The sequence below is a fragment of the Biomphalaria glabrata genome, chromosome 1 (assembly GCF_947242115.1).
Source record: "Biomphalaria glabrata chromosome 1, xgBioGlab47.1, whole genome shotgun sequence".
Taxonomy (NCBI): Eukaryota; Metazoa; Mollusca; class Gastropoda; family Planorbidae; genus Biomphalaria; species Biomphalaria glabrata.
Window position 1 is genome coordinate 21,339,239 of NC_074711.1, and position 20,563 is coordinate 21,359,801.

The 20,563-nt window shown below is 36.1% G+C and overlaps 1 protein-coding gene across 4 annotated transcripts in view; it reads left to right on the forward strand.

The window, feature by feature from the left end:
* The window catches only part of LOC106071179 (transcription factor COE1-like), a 52,838-nt gene extending 43,206 nt beyond the window's left edge, over positions 1 to 9,632 (forward strand). For 3 of the 4 annotated variants that reach the window (XM_056028020.1, XM_056028027.1, XM_056028012.1), the window contains exons 12-16: positions 2,010 to 2,098; positions 2,197 to 2,389; positions 2,588 to 2,734; positions 4,606 to 4,650; positions 6,047 to 7,079. In XM_056028020.1, coding sequence (XP_055883995.1) covers positions 2,010 to 2,098; positions 2,197 to 2,389; positions 2,588 to 2,734; positions 4,606 to 4,650; positions 6,047 to 6,282 — 710 coding nt within the window. In that variant the 3' untranslated portion in view covers positions 6,283 to 7,079. Of the gene's footprint in view, positions 1 to 2,009; positions 2,099 to 2,196; positions 2,390 to 2,587; positions 2,735 to 4,605; positions 4,651 to 6,046; positions 7,080 to 7,112 lie in introns of those variants that run through there. The other variant, XM_056028035.1, reaches the window with a different exon arrangement.
* The last annotated feature ends 10,931 nt before the right edge of the window (positions 9,633 to 20,563 follow it).

The window sequence follows — 20,563 nt, forward strand, 5'->3', positions numbered from 1 at the left end:
TCCTACGCATAAAACGTCCGTAATTTATAAGATAAGTTAGCGTTCATGTTGGGGTTTAAGAAACAACTTTTGTAACACATTTACATTGACCTATATAGCCTAGCATTTACAACGGTTACAAGGAATACAAAATACTCTCGAAGACGTTTGATTTGTGGTGGGCACAATTGGGTTTGAGAGTTCCTGGGGGTATCAGCTAAGACCAACTGTAATTTGATAGAAATAAACATCTGGGAGGTAACGCTCGTTTCCTGAACAAGATAAAGCGGGGGCGGAGGGGGAGATCTTTTGGATTTAATTCTGGATAAAATACGGCGATGAAGTCCAGATTGACCAGCAGCAGGACGAGCCGAGTGGAGACAGGACAAGGCAAGTGCTAGAAACTCGAGCCTTTTAATCCAGTTCTGGCCAGCCCTGGTGCTAGCCCGACTTCGTGGTACGGGCTCTTTAGGACTAGGCCAGCGCTTGGCGTGAATGAGGGGTTAATAGAAGCTCGGCATCGCCGCTTATTCCAGACCCGAGCCCCCAGGATTGATTTGTAGCTGAGCCTCGGCTTTCTTCACCTCACGGACCGGACCATTTTCTCATCAATGCTCCTCGCGGATCGTCTCAACCAAGCGAGTTTGGTAATTAGAAAAGAGGACGCACGCGATTTTCGGAGCTGCCCCATAAAATGACTTTTTTTTTTCGTCCTTCTTTCTTTCCTTCTTTTCATTATTTCTTCTGACATAAAGAAGAAAATGATTAGAGGTGGAGTTGGGTTAGGGTGGAGTTGGGTTAGGGTGGAGTTGGTTCTGAATCTATAAAACACCATTTTCAAAAGCTCTCCCCTTCTCCTCTCTTGAAACTACTATGAAGATTGTGCGTGGGTGGGGTTTAGGGTGTAATGAATTAATGAGGTTGATTGACTTGATTAGTTTTATGATTACATGAGCTGCTCTCTCTTAACCTTTAATGTATACAAGGGAAATAATGCAGGCCATCAATGATAATTAAAACCTGGCAACGAGCATATTTCAATGTGTGGAAAAGGGGGAAAAAAAAAAGGGGGGGGGGGAGTTGGTGGGTAATCGATGGGCCTCATACGACATCACAGATGGGGAGGCTCTTTGATGTGCCCCCAAACAATAAGACGCAGTCTAAGTCACTGGTGCACATTGTTTTCGTGGCACAAGCGTGAAAGGGAAAGGGATCTGGAGCTTTTTTAAATGGTTGGAAGTCATGTGATGTCATTTCCGCTCACGGTATTCTGCTTATTATGTCCACTTGTTCTTCTTGTCACGCGAAATGGTTCATTTTATGTTTCAGGATAGGGAAGTGGGGGCGTGTACAGTCACCAATTCAAACCTTTTGATGTTCCATATTTAGTATTGGTATCCGTGCATTCCTCCTTACCAAAATATCTCCGCTATAGACGACTTTATAGTAAATCCACTTTATAGTACATCCACTTTATAGTAAATCCACTTTATAGTACATCCACTTTATAGTAAATCCACTTTATAGTACATCCACTTTATAGTAAATCCATTTTTTAGAAAATCCACTTTATAGTAAATACGCTTTATAGTAAATCAATCGCATACTATTTTAAAATTAATTTAATAAAGCAATAAATATTTAAATTTGAATGCTGCAAACATGAGCTCCCCATCCCTCATTTAAACAAGCTGGCCTTGACATTGTTTGTCTATTCGTTTGAACATTTCTCTGAGTCGTCTCTTTTCTCTTACATTATGATTACTTCACATCATGATCTAGATCTAGTACTATATCTATACATTCTAGATCTAGGCCTAGATCTAAAAGAGCTCCCTAAACAATCATACCAATGAGTGAATTATTGTAACATTATTTATTAATTGAAGATTCATAGAATCTAGACCATTTTCACATTTAAAAAAGTTGAAATAACAATGAAATCAATGTGTTAAATAAACAACCGTCATCCATTAACACAATACGGAATAAATTCATTCTCAATCTTGGACGATTTTCTCCTTTTACAGCATTAACAGAACCCACAATTGACTACGGCTTTCAGCGTCTCATGAAGTTAGTTCCAAGACACCCTGGCGACCCTGAGAGGTTACCAAAGGTAATTTCATACTCTTATGAACATAAACACCAGAACCTTGAAAAATGCCCAAAAGAAATGTTCAGATTTACCCTATTTATTTTTTTTATTATTTCCAGGAAATCATCCTGAAAAGGGCAGCCGATCTTGCCGAAGCCTTGTACAGCATGCCTAGAAACCCCAACCAATTAGCTCTTCCCACCCCCCGGTCGCCGGCCATGAATAATCCAGCCATGTCTGGGTTCAACGCTTACCCCAGTCAGCTGGCGGTCAGTGTGGGCGACACGGGTGTCAACGGTCAGTGGGATGAAGGTATGTAGTTTGTGTATCTGTCCATTTGAATGGGAGATCTCTGCGATGCCCAGCCAAACAGTTTATCATTAGAAGACTTATTTAGAGTTAAATGTACATTTCATAGAATATATATTTTAAAAATGTGTTGGTAACAAAAGAGTCTGGACAGTAGCTTTGAACAGTCACATTGTAAGAGATCTCATTTTTACCTCTCAGCCGGGTACAACAGGTCCCAGAGTTCCAGTGTCTCCCCACGGGGCTACGGGTCAAATGGTTCTACGCCACATAGTGTAAACGGTGGTTACGGGGCAGCACCAAGCATGAACGGCTACCACAGTGGACCGGGACCACTGGGAAATATGGGTAAGTTCTCGACATTTAGCTCATTACAAAATACTAATAGTGATATTAATTTGACGATAGGCATTGCATAATAATAAAAATAATAACGTATTCTTAAAAGCCTAAAAAAAGTTATAATGAAATACTTGACAAAATATGTTGCCCAATTTAAAAAAAGACTAAAGGAAATCATTCTAAAACGTAAACTTTGAAACCACATTTTTAGTGTTGATTTAGTAAGTGTCACATAATCGCACGAGTTACTTGTCGCTTCCAACAACGGAAGTTTATGCGTGTTAGTATACTATCTGGTAACGAGCCGACCCGCGACGTAGCATACGCCCCACCCCTCTATTTTCTCTGAGCCTCGTTGTCTGTCACTGCGAAAGTTATGTGGGATAACTCTAGTCCGACTTATAGAACTTTCCATGACCTCATTCATTGTGGTTTACAGCATGGTTGGGCCACGACTAGAATTATAAATATAGAATAGATAAGCGACTGGTGTGACTTTTTTTTTTTTCGAAATCCTTAATGCTACTAATCTATTATGAAACCTTAATTTACAGTTGGGACGTTAATAAAAACTCAAGATTTCCCACATATTTTCAGGATGAAAACTAGAAAAGTATAAAAAGGGTCAAAAATAGTTAGGGTCAGTTGTACATTCGTGCTATATTTCAGTGTTTTAACTGTGGTTATATTTATATCATTCATTTATATTGTAAAACAAAAAATAAAATAAACAAGGTTACAAAACACAGTTTGTGTAGAAACACAAACTCAAAATCGGCCCCCGAAGTGGTCCACCCAGGCAGGCTTCAATATTTTCAGGAAGAACATCCGAATGAAATTATATCAAGGACAAATGAGAGAGAAGAATGGAGAAAGAAGGTTAACAGATCTTGTGTAGTGCCCCAACGGTCCCGCAGATCAAAGGATAGGTGAAAGTGAATGTAAAGTTAGATGTGAACCTGGCCTAACTAGTTCCCCTTTCAGACCATGTGGTCTATAGGGCAGATGATGTAAAGTTCATCTGTTTTTGTGGCCTACGGTTAACGAGGGTGTCATGTAGCCAGCACAATGACCAACCGCCTTTACTTTTCCCCAACTAATGTCAAGTACCCATTAGAGCTGAGTGGACTCAGAGGCGCCCAAAGATTCCAAAGTTGAAAATCCCAGTCTTCACCAGGATTCGAACCCGGGACCCCCGGTTCGGAAGCCAAGCGCTTTACCGCTCAATCTCTTATTCCAATCCTCAAAATACATGCACATTCGTATGACTACAGTTTGATACTGCTCATAAAAATGAAATTTACAAGATTACTATTAGTTTTAAAGTAGGTCTAACTTATAATGCATACTAATTAGCTTTTTCTCTTTAAAAAACTGCTTGCATAACTGATTTTAAAAATTAGATTTTCGCTTTCAGGAAAAAAAAAAGTAGCCGTTGCATCAGAACTTTGAATGGTCTAAAATATTGTGATGTCGGATTTTCAATATCTTTTGTAGTTTACGAGATCTAAACGGGACGGACGGACAGACGGACAGACATTTCGCACAAAACTAATAGCGTCTTTTCCCCTTTCGGGGGCCGCTAAAAAAGCATTCCATTGGCCTGTTTGTTCTACAGTGCAGAATTATATTATTAAATAATTTCGCAATCTAAATTGCACCTGTTTTCATGAGTTCTACTTTTGAACATTCACACCCCCCTCATGCTTGAATGATCGTGTCACTAGATTCAGATCTAGACTCATAAGAATGATAAGACAGTACAGTGTCTTTACTTTCCTTGACTAAGTTTAGGTATTTGGTACTGTAGGATGTAGTATCATTTTGAAGACATATGGACAGCATAACCCAGTTCTATACTATTCCATAATCTACAGGTCTTGACCACTTCTTGCGAGACGAGGCAAGCAGGATAGGAGCTGGTGAGTACATTCTCTTTCAATCGGCTTTATTTTTTTCTTTCGTTTTTCGTATACATTCTCTACAAGTGTAGTGTTTTTGTGTTGTTGTTTTTTTAGCATGATCAGTTTTGTTTGTATTTTCTGTGATTATTCTCTTTGCTATTCTGTGTAAGGAAACAAAGTTTCACTTGACACAGATGACATTTAAAAGAATAGATAGTTGTAGAGAAGTTGTAAATGACTTATAAGAATATAAAACTCTTTTAATTTCAAATTCTTTTTGGTTTTAGGGTTTTTAACTTTCACAACACCTAAATTCATTGAAGTCTATGGAAATGACTGGGAAGAAAAAATCTCTCTTTGAGATCTGACTTTTACATTCTGACTTTTACATTCTGACTTTTACATTTTGTTTCCACTGGAAATTATTACCTTATGACTTCCAGATTCACCCACAAAACTATGTGTAACATTTCTGTAAAGTTCATTCTGTCTTGTTTTCCGTGAAATGTTTTATTTTAAAAGCTTGTAACGAATTTTCTTTTAGATCGAACATGGTAGGCGTGGCTAGCAAGAGCGCCACGTTCTTTCATTAATTGATATTTGAATAAAAACTTAACATTTTCAAGGCCATTTTATTTTTTTTAGGGGGGGGGGGTTGGTATGGGGAGGGGAAATCTGAATTGTAGAGTTGTGAGAGTGACGCCTGTTGATCAATCTGCTTTCTAGCAGAGAAGTTTTGAATTGTTTTAAACTTTATAAGCCAAATATTTCCAGCTAACATATCCAGATAGTCTCAAAGTTCATGAAATAGGTCCTATTAATTCCAGTTCGCTTTTGTTAAATACCATCTTGGAATCACTTTATTTTTCTTGTGTACTTTTGATTACTTCGTGACCATTCCTAGTTCTACATTTTGTTACACTTCATTTAGTGTATTTCTGAATTGCTTCATTTAAAAAAAGGAATTTTACAACTTATATGTAACGTTTACTGTTACAATGTTACGTCTCCATTGTATGTTATCATTGCTGTGTCTTGCTTGATTTAGTTTTCACTCTTCTTATATTGCGCTGCCTCAGTGGGCGGCAAGTTGATGACACATTTGAAAAGTGGCACGCGAAATGAATTCTGTAACGTCCTTTCAAAATGAAATAATATGTTTGTTCTACTTTTGCAGAATTTTGTTTTAAATATCATGATATTATTTTTGTATAAACACGTGTTTTTAAAATCGGTTTAAAATATTTGTAGGAAATATTTAAATATTTACTGTCGTCTGTGTTTTGGTGTCCCACTGCCGCCCTCTGACATTTATCAATGTAAACTATTTGATGTTTGTATTTATTTATTTATAGATGTCTCTATTAATTATGTTTATTCTTACATTTTTCCGTTTTGTTTACATTTTTTCCAGTTCCCTCCCATAATTCCCCCGCAGTTCCCCCAACCAACACAGGGTACACCTCTGTACCTCCAGCGGTCAGCTCATCTCACGGCTCTGGCCTTTTCAATTTCCCTCACAGTGGCAAGCAGAAAAGCGCCTTCGCCCCTGTGTACTACCGCCCCGGCTTCAGCCCCCCTCCACTGATGTCAGGCTATCAGGGCCACCCCGCAGGCTGGATGACGACGGCCACATTTAACCCGTGTTAGCAACCATACAGAGTACGTCGTTGGCATTAACACCTTGATTGTTTTTTTACCTCATGACATAACCGCCTCTGTAGCAAGATTGAATGTTGAATGTAACTAGACCCCCCTCCCCCCTATCTCTTCTCTACTTTGCATGCATTGATGTTTTGCTGCTTTCATTGGTGTGAAAATAATTTATGTGTGCTACTAATGTGTACATAATCCATGTGTGCTTCTAATGTGTAGATATTTTATGTGTATTAATAACCTGTGTGTGTCTAACTCAGTTAATGATCATATACTTTGAATGCTTAAACTAGAATAATATTCATAACATTCAACAAAGCAATGCTTATACTAAACAGCTTAAACCTAATCGAAAGTCATTTATAAGCAGAATGAAAATAAAATATGTTTAAGAGTCGACACATGTTGAAATAGTTTTTTTTTTTTTTTTTCTTATTGAGAGAGAGATGATGAATAGAACAAAACATAGACCCAAAGTAAGCAATAATCCTACACGCTGTGTTTCAAAGGACATTGAAAAATTGAATTGAGCTTTAACCAAACTATAAAGCTGAATGTGTTGGTGTTTTGTTGAACGGAAACACTTAGCCTTCCATAGTATTTACATTTTGCTGGACTGTGACATTCTTTGTTTCATCCATCAAGTTTCAATACTTGGCCTTGGCAGACTTGGAAAGTTGAATTCTCTCTTGGTGTTCATAGAACTAAATGAATGTCAAGTTGGACTCAATGTCTAATTCCATCCAGCATGCATACAGTTTTACAAAATACATTTATAACAATGAATATTTATATTAACAATTTGTTCCGTTTCTTTATTTCAGGAATGGGTGGAATTGTGGGATCTCCGTTTTCTAGCGTGAACCCTTTTGGCCTTCCAACATGCGGATCCCAATCTGCCTATGGAGGTCCTATCGTCTCGCCAGCGAAATAACGATCTCCGCCCATGGCTGGAATTACAAAAGACTCTTGAGAGCGATGCGTTAATGTATCAGTGGTTGGACTGCGCACGTTCAATTGATTTCAGTCCACGAAGTCTTAAGTCTTAGACTTCCTGTACTGCACCGAGCAGAATCACCAAACTGGTAGCCTTCCTTGAAGGACAAAATGTTGCAGTGGACCCACAGTATTTTACCTCATATAATATTTACAGTATTTGACCAGCTCTAGTGTTTCCCCCCCCCCCTATGATTTTTTAAGATGAATCTCATCTTTTCAAGGACATTGCCTAAAGGAGCTTCCATTAGGATCTTGCTTTAGTTTTGTTGTGAACTTTGACCTTTAGATGTGTGTGTGTGTTTTTTTTTTGTGTGTTTTTATTTTTTTTTAGTTAACGTCTTATGTGGACAAGTTTAAACTCTAGAAAATTGTGAAATTCCTAGTCATCCACTTGAGAGTAGACTTTAGTTCGTGTGAACACTCCTGACATAGAATCCCGTGAAATGATTGCTACGTTCATCTTGGAGACGCCTGGCTCATCAAAAAACTTTCCTAAAAAACAAAATGCTGCTGAAAGAAAACAAAATTCTCACCATTTTGGAATTCATTTTTGTTTTTATTTTTTGGAAAGTTCATGATAGAGATTTTTAAAAAATCTAAAGTGGCTGTGGACTAGATACTGAAACCAATAAAGCGCTAAATATTTTGGCAGTTGCTGAATAAATGGAGCAAATCTTAACCATGGAAGACACTTTTCTCTGGATACATAAACATTATCTTTAAGGTTGTATCATTTGTTCTGTTATATTTGGAATTTAATTTCATACAAAAATATTCAGAAAGAATATCTTGGGATGGTAGTTCTCAAATCATAAATTTAAGAAACTAACTGGCTATTAACACTGTCAAATATGATGGGCTGTTTTTTTTCCTCTACACCGTGTGTGTGTTTATCTGTGAGTGTGTTTTTAAATTTGAATTTAAAAGATAGAGAAGTCTTACAGTATTTCTTTAATGATCTCAACTTGATTATTTATTGTAAATATATACATATTTATCTTAAGTTTATCAAATCTTTATTATGTATAAACAAATTATGCTAACTAATAAAATATGTACATTTCTTACTTATATTTCTATGTAAAAGGTGGTCCTTAGGCACAAAATACTACCAGACTCTTGGGAAAGACATTTTTTTCTTTAATAAATACTTCTGTAAGATCTTAATCAGAAAGTTTCCTTTAAAATGTATAACACTCAAGATTTTTAAAACTAAACTAACATAATAAAAATCGAGTCATTTCAAATGGGGCTTCTGTCCTGCTGACTACTGAACAATAAGCTATATCAACTTATCAACACAAACTCAAGAGTTCAGAATAATACAATCATTGACAGTTGGTCATTACGACTGAAACATTTTTAAATTTCTATAAATAGAACTAAAAAAAAAATAGTTTTAACTTAGTTTTAAATGGCGAATGAGAATAATATAAGATCTAAAGCAAAAGCGGAAGCACTTTTATTTGATAACTTGTATCATTAGTCAACACAGTTCATTGTACATTAAGATGTTCTTTAGAACTTCTGTCACTATTATCTCTATACAAAAAAATTATAATAGGACATACAGTTTTACAAAGTAAAATGTTAAGCGGATGGTCTGTCAAATGAAATAAAATGGCATTTGTGTTTCAAAAAAATATTTTTATTTCTTGAAAGCAAGTTTCAAAGTGTAACACTTGAAGTACAATTAAAATCCATTATTGAAGTACATATTGAACAGATAGGTTCTGTAATTAGCATTAGAAATTATGTATGTGAAATTCAGAAATTGGACCCCTGACATTCTGTGTCTTACAGATCATGTAGACCTATTTCTGAGGAAGAGATTTAAAAGATTTGATAGACTGCCATGTTACATATTATTGTTTTTGGTGTTGAAGTTAAATCTTATACAATATTCGTGTATCTGATATTTGTATGTGAATCTAGTCAAGTCTAAAAAGAAATACTCAATTTTATGCTTATATATTGTTGCACATTGATTTCTGTTGATTTTAAGGAGGACAATACGTGGTAAATGTAAATGTTAATTGCAAAGTGGTCAAAATACAATCTAGAAAAGAAATAATCAAACAATGTTTTGTCGAGTAGAGAAACTAAGAAATAAGAAGGTTTAAAATATTTTTCAACCTTAGAAAAAACAACAACAATACATTGTTGGCCCATAAGTAGGTATAGAGCTATCACGTAGACTATTTACTGGAACATTGGACACAAGAACAGCGGGAAATACGATAGACCTACTTCTAGTCCTTCTCTTCTTTACAGCTAGGAAACCCTCTGATGGACCATAGTAAAAACACACGGGGATAGCCCACTCCCCCCAAAAAAAAAAACAACAGATTTCAGTCAACTTTCAAGTCAATTTTCGACGTCCATGGCCCGTTGAGCGTTGGATAGTTTCCAAAACAAAACTACAAAAAAAAACAGTTATATGTAATCTCTATTTTGGTCACATGACCGCGCACTACGAGCCCCCCACAGTAAAAAAAAATCTTATGTATTGACAGTTCCATAGTCAGTCACCAGACAAGAGCAAATTATTGACTAGATGATTTTATGGTTAGATAATCGTCATTGAATGGTAGTAATATTTTATAAGATGGAGGTTAATGAACCGAATAGTAACACTTGTAACAACTATGGGGTTAAAATAGGCCCTAACATCATGAGGACAAAACAGATAGCTATACAACATCGCAGTTCAATAGTTGAAAATATTTTTTTTAGGGATTATCCTAAAAGATCTAATTCTCTTTGTTTGGAATTAGAAGTTTGAAGCAGACCTAAATTAGGCTGATTGAATTCTATTAGGCGATATCGTGAAGGGGGTTGGAAGGAGGGGGGGGGGATTTCTTCATCCCTTTCATTTGAAAACGACTTTCCTCTCTTTAATCTCAACATTTCAAACATCAGGTTGTGCTTTCCATTTTATTCTCAACCCATGGACACACCGTCTATGTGTGTTTGTTGCTGGTACACACCTTTAAGTATGCTGGTTTTTTTTTTATTATTTTGGACACATTCGAGACACTTCAATTTCACGTGTGTCTCTGATGACGTAATTCTTGGGATGTTTTTGTTTGAAACTGAAGATTTATTTGTTCTGTTCTATTTGATCATTAAGTCAGTGTTGATATAATATGTGCATGCGTGTTTCTCTAAATATATATATATATATATATATATATATATATATATATATATATATATATATATATATATATATATATAGTGCATTAGTGCTTATAAAATTTAAACAAGAAAGAAAGAAAGAAAAGAAGAGAAAGAGAGAAGAGTAAGTGTGTGTGTGTGAAAGAGAGAGGCAGTAAATAGAAATTGAACCTAAAGATATTTTGAAAGAAATATTTGTTTATAAATTGCTACTGTACTTATAAAGATATGAGAATAAGATAAATTGAATGTATTTAAGAAACGATTTTATTATTGACATTAAGAAAAAATTAAAACAACAAAACTTGTTTGCTCAGCAAAATTATTTATCTGTTGTCTAATTGACCTCATTCACCAATCGTAAACAAACAACATTTAGCCACGTGATAATATTGATAAAACGACGAAAAAACCTGTCACGTGATAGCCACTGTGTATTACGTAATTTGTACAGAAGAGATAGAGAATCGCGTGGCTAAATGTTGTTTGTTTACGATTAGTGAATGAGGTCCATTGTGTTTATGTGTTGTCTTATTGTGTTTATGTGTTGTCTTATTGTATTTATATGTGGTCTTATTACGGTTATAGTTAAGCTACCACACTAGACGCTTCACACAGCCTTTGGACAGACTTGTCACCACGAGGAGGTACTGCATAAAACTTGCTGTGGAGAGGCTATGTACTGGCAAGAGAGACTTACAAAATTGCTCCCCTTTCACAGATGCTAGCCAGCGGTGGCAGCAAGTTAAGCTACCACACCTGAAAAGTGCCCTCCACACCCGCTCGTACCATAGTGCGGACTGCAACTCAGACCATTCACTAGAACTAAGCAAGATCAAACTGGTTCTCAAGAAGGCTTATACTTCCACTCAACCTAGAACTAGGCGAATCAACGTCAACCTTTTAGGTGACCCAGAGAAGTCTGCACTCTTTGGCGAGCTCCTGAACAGTTCAATCCCCTCGTTACGTGATGAAGAAGACATCTCGATCAGATGGGAGAAATTAAGAGACGTAATCTACAGTTCGGCAATCACCGCCTTTGGGCCTCAAAAACACAAAAATGTAGACTGGTTTGAGGCGAATCTAACACATATGGAACCTTGCATCGAGAAAAAGCAATCTGCACACCTCGCTCACAAGACAAAGCCTAATCCAAAATCTTTGGAGGCCTTCAAAAGTGCTTATAAAGAGGCGAAACAAATGGCTAGACAATGTGCTAACTAAATTGATTTTTTTTATTTATAAACTTTAATTTGTGTTGTGTAAAAAGAGCATGCATTCTCCTATAAATCAATACCAAATATAACATTTTCTGATAACAAACACAAAAGTTATAGAAGTTTAATAACAGGATAGTGAAATACAAATAAGCAAAAACGAATAATACTATCGTAACGAGAAAAATAATTACGGAGAGAAGAGTTAATGATATTCCAGGTGTATCTCGGCTCAAGACAGATTATTATATTATCTTATCTTATAAGATACAGACGTTACTTCAAAAAAAGATGATGATTACGTCCTACGCGTCATGCATCTAATCTGCATGTTAACCAATGACTTAAATTCTGCCAAGTCATTCTGGCTCAGGCAACCCATTCCAAGCTGGATATTTCGGGTGTCTCTCTGCACTAGACAGATTATTGGTAACTGAAAAGTTAGCTCGCTAGATATTTCGAGCCTTAAATTGGGACACTTCTCCTCAAGTTTAATTTAACCAGGTTTGAACAAAACTCAACAAATAAAAGAGTAAACCCTCCTCTTGAAATAATTACACCATCTTCACCTTCACCTGTCCTTTAGTCTCTTAGACCATTGGGCACCACACATGATCTGTCGACAGTCGGAAGTCTTTCTCCATTTCTCTCCATGTTCCAGGACTAGAGTCTCTCCTATATAGACATTCCTTAATATTTTCCTTCCATCCCTTTGTCTGCATCTCCTTCTTTTTTTCCTGGTACTGTTCACTGCAGAAAAGTCTTTGCTTGATCTGAAGATCTCATTGTATGGCCGTGCACCCTTAACTTGCAATTTTAAATACTGTTCAGAAGGTGCCTCATCGCCAATGTGTTTCTGTTTCCACGTTTGTAGAATGAGACAATGCTGTACGTTCGATAAAAGCAAATTGAATGAAGTAGGCTCAGGTATTGAATGCATCGAATTCAATGGATCTAAAATATTCCAAACTAGTCGACCGGCGGCGTAGGATACACCGCTATTTTGCAGGGCCGGCCTTAGGCCACTGCAACTTATGCGTCCGCAGTGTGCCCCGCACTTTCATAGGACCCGCGCTAATTCTAGGTGTATAAATTATTGAATTAAATCATTTTATAACTTATAACTGATTTCCCGCGGCCTCCTGATTTACCAGGAGCTCCTGGAAATATCATGAAATCGCAAAATATACGAAAAAGTCCTGGAAATATCCGGAAATTATTAAAATCTTTTGAAAACTCATACAAATCTCCTGAAATATATAGACACAAATTGTCATTTTGGGATGTCATTCAATATGGAAAACGCCAATCCTACGCGTGATAAAAAAACGGCATTATGCAATACCCGTAATTGTGGAATCTAGTGGAAAAGGTTCTCGCGCCTCAAACTAAAGAAGAATTACTTGAGGTCAACAGTTCTCGTAGATAGATTGAAACATTTGGTAATTCTTGCTTTATAGCGTGATCTATTTAGGAAACAGAATTCTTATGATATACTGTATGACTTCTCTGCACGCAAAGCTCGTGTAGTAATTCTGTGCGTAGTAAAGAATGAATAAAATGCTAAGACGAATATATTTTCTAATAAAAAAAAAACTCTTAATTTTCACTTATTATCCGTATTCCTACTCAAACTGGGCCCCGAGAAATCCGTTTCGCATTTGGCCCCACAATGGTTAAGTCCGGCCCTGCTATTTAGTGACGGGTGAATACAGAGTAGATAACTTGTTCTCTTTCCGTGACTTCTTTGTCACAATGGGTCCGGCACTGCTATTTAGTGATGGCTGAATACTACTTGTTCTCCCTCTTTTTTTTCGCCTCTAAAATTACGTGGGGTAACTCTAGTCCGTCCTACTTGCAGAAATAAAAGAGTGATCTTTCCATTACTTGGTGTCCAAACTCTTGATCCATGAAGAGAATTATATATAGAGAGAGATGTATGCAATCACAGTTTATTGGTGATGATTTTTTTTTTTATTGATTAACACTGAAAACAAAAAGCAATAGTCAAACATTTGAACACAAGTCCTACTTGATCTAACCACCACGCCAGTTGGTAGCAGGATGCGGGCTGTTGTCATGAGACTCTGACGGGGACGAGTAATCGCTTCGGCAAATGCTAAGTCAAAAAGGCTGGAGATCAAATCTCTTGGGATTTGCATTGGAAGAAAATGAAAATACAAAACCAAGCACGCTTACTTTAAAAATGACGAAAGAAAACATTGTTTAAAAAATATCTAAGTACTCTTTATATTTAGGATTGGGGGGGGGGGGGGGCAATCATTCTTGTGAAATTATCCTTCATTAAAATAACAAATAGAAGAACATATGGTGTGGGCGTAAATTCCCTAAAAAAAATGTTCAGCAAGGCAAGAAATGTGAAAGTCCATTTTCTAATGATTATTTGTGCGTGCTTGTACAGTTATTCGATACCTTATTTCCACTTCCTTAGTGGTAAATCTTTACTGTAACTAGATTGGTTGAGGGCTGGTTGTTTAAAAAATGGACAAAATGTATATTTAGTTTGGGCTGCGTTAACTAAATACTAGACCAAAAAATATCTCATTTTGGAGAATCCGGACTGGTCTTTAAAGACTAGACCAAAAACAATGTCTAATTTCAACTATACTAGTGCACTATCTGGTATTTTGAAAAAGATGTGAAGGCAAAATGTGAAAGCTAGACTCCGGGGCTGCTCGCTCCATAGTCCCTGATCTTATCTCTTATTTACCTTGCGTCCCGGTAGGGATGAATGTTTACAATGTCACGGTCCACTAGCCAACCGTTTCTTCCACCTTCTCATTCTCCCATCTCTCTCTCTTTCTCTGTACTCTTCTCTCTCTCTCTCCTTAACAATCACTAGAGAGCAAATTGTGTGAGTTCTAATTGATTTATCTCCAGGTGAACCTAAACGTTGTCCCCTCTCTTTCAATTACCAAGTAATTATCTCCCCTGTAGCCAGTCCAACTGTTTGATATGTGACTAAGCTAGTCCCTCTACTATCCCAGGATTCATCTAAATCTAAACTCTCAACTATTTGTTGGAGATTAAAGATTAAACATTAAAGCATTCTGTTTTCCTGCCTTTTAGTTTTTGAACTGTTAACTTAGATAATTAAATAATGATACTATTGAGTTTTTTTTTTTTTTTTGTTTTTTTTTCTATTTTTATCCAAACGAAAAATTCATTACAGTGCACAGCAAATTTCAGTTTCCTCGGATTTTGTTTGATGAAGCGAATGATTGTTTCTTTTAACTATATAGTTACATTTATGTTTACCCTACTTATTACATGACCTACATATTTATCGTATTATTTGTAAGTTGGGCTTACAAATCATCATTTGAATATATCTACACTGAACCATAAAACTACAAACTTTGTCATTTGTTTACATCTAAATGTCTGTACAATTACATTGCATAAAATACCTCGATGATCTAAACAGCATTCTATTCACATTAATAATTCACTAGTTCCGAAGACTTTTTTTCTTTGAGGGGGGGGGGCACTCTTACAATACACCCACTCACACGCGCTCAGTTAAATGAAAACAGATAGCATTATTTAACCTGAGTGTATCTGTGTCTGCGGGGACATTAAATGTGTTTATTTACAGTTCAATATCGATCCAACGCGTGAGTACAACAGTTGAGATAACGCCACCCTGCCTCCCCCTCTATCCATTCTAGAATGTATCCAGATGTGAAGCCAGGACGAAGGTACCGTGAGTGAGAGAGACCTGGATCATGTATCACATCAACTAGATCTGCGGGATAGTGCGGGGACACATCCAACAACACTCCGCATCGCGGAACTTAAACGGTCCGCTGGGTTTATTGTCAGCCCGTCACAGAACGGCCCATGCAGGCTCCGTGGGGCCCTTTGTCCTCCAGACACCCTACACTCATTTCCAGGCTCCGAGCTTGCCGGCCCACCATCTGCCAGCAGAACACTATACCATTGTCTTGGACGCCTCCTGAAAGGACCTGCAAGAATCCGACAGATTTATACAGTTCTAGAACCTTTTTTTTCTCTCTCTTCGTCTTCTTCCATGTTTTGGCTTTTATTTCCTCCGCGATTCCTGATGCAATGAGACGGGGCGGGAGAGTAGTGGGTGAACTCTAATGAAAGAAGGGTGGGGCGGGTGAAATCCAAGTTTATTGATAGTCTGTTGGTACCTCCATGCACAGTGTTCAGATTATTATAAAACATTAGTCATGGGTTTTATGTATTGAGCCAGTCTGTCATGCAGATTTTGTAACACGCCAGGAACTAGATTTTGTCACGATCTAGTTCAACTAAAAATATAACTTAAGCAGATTTATTTTTTTTACAAAGCTTATATCAACTCCATCAGTCTGTCTGTCTGTCTGACTGACTGCTAAAAATTGTGTAAACGTTATTTCTCCCACTTCCCATTCTCGGATCAAGTTGAAACTGTGCTCAATTATTCAATGTCCCTAGCAAAATATGAATCAATTTTAAAAAATTAACCGATTAATTAATCAATTAGTGATAAGGAATTAATTAAGTTTAATATAGAAAAATGTCAACACATCTTACAGTATTGATATATATGTCTGTAAAGATGCACTTCTTTCCCTATCTTTGAGGGGTTTTTAGAAATATTGTTTCATAGCTTTGCTTGTTTTTCGTTTTGGGTCTTAGCCATTAGCTTGTCATTCTTTTGCCTTGTGCGTTATTCCTAGATTGAGATGTCTAAGTTGCTTCCATTCAATTCTGTAGTTTTACCTTTTAAAAAAACAAACAGATTGATTCCTTAAATGACTTTCTTTCCCCTCGGAGAGTATGTAAACATGAAAGATTTGATAAGAGTGAATAAGAAACACTATACTATAAAGATGCATAATGCTACAGAGACAGAAGACTTGTATAAAAGTAACATCCCTGATCATTTCAAATAAATCTTTGTTGACTTAAATTGTATCTTCAAGAATTGTGCAATATTATGGGGAGTGTTGGGGAAAGGTCCTAAGATGTGTCTATCATTTTATCTGTCTATCTATCTATCTATCTCCCTCTCTCTATAAGTATATAGACGCAGTTTTGTGAGAGACCTTTGACTCGCGTGACCCCACTATTTCTACCATGCATATATTGTCGGTTTCATTTCTTCCATCAATGACTTTCTCTCTGCATCCACTCCAACCCAGCACCTACCCGCACCACCCTCCTCCTGTTTCACACCTCTACGTTCAATCGATGCCCACGTTCTATTTGATGTAGTTAACGCTAACGGTTTCCGCGATCAGTCAACCGCCCCACTCGGCGCCCCCATCACCCTCCCCTATCGCCCCCCCCCCTTCTCAGCTTCGGTTCCTCCCAACCGGCCAGATGTCGGCACCAGAATCTGAATCTGTTGTCCGTAGACTCGTCACGGTCGCTTTGTCCTTCTGTTTCTTTTGACGGAGAATAGCAAATTGCAGGTCTGTAGTTGGTAAGGACGCTCTTTCAATACTCTCTCTCTCTCTCTCTCATTCTCTCTCTCTCTCATTCTCTCTCTCTTGCTCTCTATTTTTCTCAGATATCAATAATCGAGATTAAGGATTCACACAATGAATGCAGGTTTAGGTCAATGACTGCATGCAAAAAAAAAAAAAAAAGAGAAAGATGAAACAAAAAAAGATGTAGATGTCAATAATTCGTTTACTCATGTAGTAACTTTTCTTGTTTTGTTAAAATTGTTTAGAATAGTTCAATAGTTTTGAATTGTTTAACATTTAAATTGGATGTTTACTGAAAGTTTCTAAAAAACTAATCGACTATTATTTTGATTGAAAACATGTTTCTTAAGTTCAATATTAAGCATTTGGCATGTCAGACAGTGAGACAAAGTCAAGGTGACATAAATAGTGCTACAATTAATAAAAGACAAAAACATTAAAATAATAATAAAAAATAACAAAAGTAGTTTGTGTTTTCACACAAACTCGTAGGTGTACCCTGTTCGGAAAGCATTAAAAAGAATATTTTCAACACTACGAACACAAAGGTTAAATTAGATTACAACATCGCCTTATATGCCTAATATAAGAGTATTGTTAATAAAGCCTAAATGTCTATGATCACTCACATTTAATGTTGCCTGTCTGAACATTGCAAGATGATGTACATTTGGACAAGGAGATGGTCAAAGCGGTATGTTAGTGTGAACGTGTACAGCTATTAAGTGATATAACATCATCCACTATATTTTTTTTCATTTTTTAAATATTATACATTTATATTTGTGTAAAGGTTGGCACTTTTTATTTTAAAAAAAAATGGGGGCATCCATTGCAGCAGTCCGAAACTAGCTGTTTCACCTGTTCTGGTTTTAGCAAGCTACAAAATAGTGTAACATTGTATTTTCTGTAGCTCTGTTAGTGTTGGAGGAGGTCAATCAAAAGTCAGCTTCAATGAAATAGAACATTAAAAATACAAACAGCTAATCAATAATCAAGGTCATTCTTTATGCTTGGATATTAGTTCAGATCTCAAATTACATATAAAAATGCAGTCGACGAAATTAGATCCTAAACCTAAAGACTTTCGAGTTGGCAGCTGTTGTGGGCGATCGTAGGATTGTAGCACCGAATTGCTAGTACAACTGAACCGATGTAGGCGTATTATTTTTTTAAACATTAGAACTTGTACAAACTTCTTTTTAAAAACAATATTTAATAAAACTTTTATTAACAATAGAGACAGATGAAGCTTCAGATCTAAATCTAGTAATAGTAATAGGAAATTATTTTTTTTTAAACAAAATATAACGTACTACAAAAACATGTGTTTTTTCTTTCCACTCAAATCTCACCCACCTGACTACTTAACATACATTATGACAGAAAAGCTTATAATTTCATCATTCTACACGACTCAAAAACAAACTCTCCCTCTCCCCATCGTTACCAAGGAAACACACATATACACTCCGTAACAGCGATTCATTCGAACACATTGTCCTCGTTTTTTATTTTCTTATTTGTTGTAAATGTATATACGGCTATTGAGAAATAAAGTATAAAAGAACAAGGTTACAAAGACAGTTTGTGTGGAAACACCCCGAAGTGGTCCACCCAGGCGGGAAAAAAGGCAGGTTTCAATATTTTCAGAAAGAATATCATAATGAAATTCTATCAAAGACAAATAACAGAGAAGAATGGAGAAAGGTTGACAGACCCTGTGTGGTGCGCCAAAGGTCCAGCAGACCAAGTGATAGGTGAAAGTGAATGTGGCCTGATGTCTTATAATGTGTTATAATTGATCTAATTGTTTTCTAAAGGGTCAATCTTTTATTTAAAGCCTCAAGAGAAACACATCTCCGTATTAAAAAAAAAATTAAAAATCCTTTAATTTAGTGTTACATATGTCTTGTGCCTTTCTGCAGTTTATTCGGAAATATGAAAAACTACTTATTAATTGTTGCTTTAAATTATGTCCAACGTATTTGCATGGTAAATAGATTTTTTTCTCTTGGGGAAATTTTTTTTTTTTTTTTAAATGTAATATTTAGTATGACAGAACTTACATAACTTAGCAATAAAATTGTAAAAAAAAAAAATATTATTTGACTATAAATCTTAAACCATTTGCATAAATGTGTCAAAAATGGTAAAAAGTCATTTCCCTTACTAAAAAGGCTCTAGTGTTTGTTACTATTAATAGTGAATAGTTGTAAAAATGGTGTATTTTTATGGAAAAATTGATTGCATAATTGATTTAAAAATTAGATGTTTCGCTTTCAGAAAAGAAAAAAAGTAGCCGTTACAACTTTGAATGATCTAAAATATGAAGATGTCCGATTTTCATTTTCTCTTCTAGTTTCTGAGATCTAAACGGGACGGACGGACAGACGGACAGACAGGCCAGACAAAACTAATTACGCCTTTTCCACTTTCGGGGGCCGCTAAAAGGGTTCCAACTATATTTTTTTATTTATTTCTTTTTTAGTAATAAGCACAGAGACTAGATCTACTACCTGTCGTGTGTCAATTGTAAATTGTTTATTTAACTTACTATAAAGATTGATTGAAGGGAACAGAGAAATTGTATGGTGGGAAAATAAAAAAAAAAGGGGGGGGGGGGCGAAAGAATGCATCAAAGTTCAAAGGTCTGTGCTTGACACCGTCATTAAGTAATGCGAATTGTCTACACTTGGTTCTGACTTCTCCATCAGACGTCCACAGTAGGAACCGTTGGCTGCACACACATTGGCCTCTGTTTGGGACAGCTCTTTGACAAAATAAACAAAGGGATGTGGGGAGAAAGCGGGTAGGAAGTAATTACTGTTATTATTGAGCTTGACGAGGTCAACAGTAAACAAAAAAAAATGTTTCAAATTTCAGTTTAGGTTCTAGGTCACAGACCTATATATATATATATATTATCTAGACTTGGAAACAGCCAAATGTCTGATCGTTATGTAAGTAACTATCTTTTGAGCTGTAAGGGAATTCACTCTTATGTCTAGTAAAAGTAATGATATTTAGGTAATTGTCAAAGTTGAGAAATAATGCATTCCTATTACATGGATATTAAAGAGAACAGAACTATATATTCAAGCAAATCTATAATATAAAGCTTATTTCCTTTTAGTTTCCATGGAAATAACAACATATAACGCCATTTCGACAATCCTTGATAATACTTGATATAAATATTTCAAACCTGTTGATTTTAATCATATTAAGATTTTAGATTATACATTTAAAGAGATCTTTCAAGACCTAAATCTAAAAATTGAAGGCATTAGATCTATAGTTTTAAAATAATTTATGTCATGCATATTATAGGCCTGTGTCATATAGGTCATGTTTGAAAAAAAAACAAAAAAAAAAAAACTTTACTTCTTATAACTACTTTACAAACCA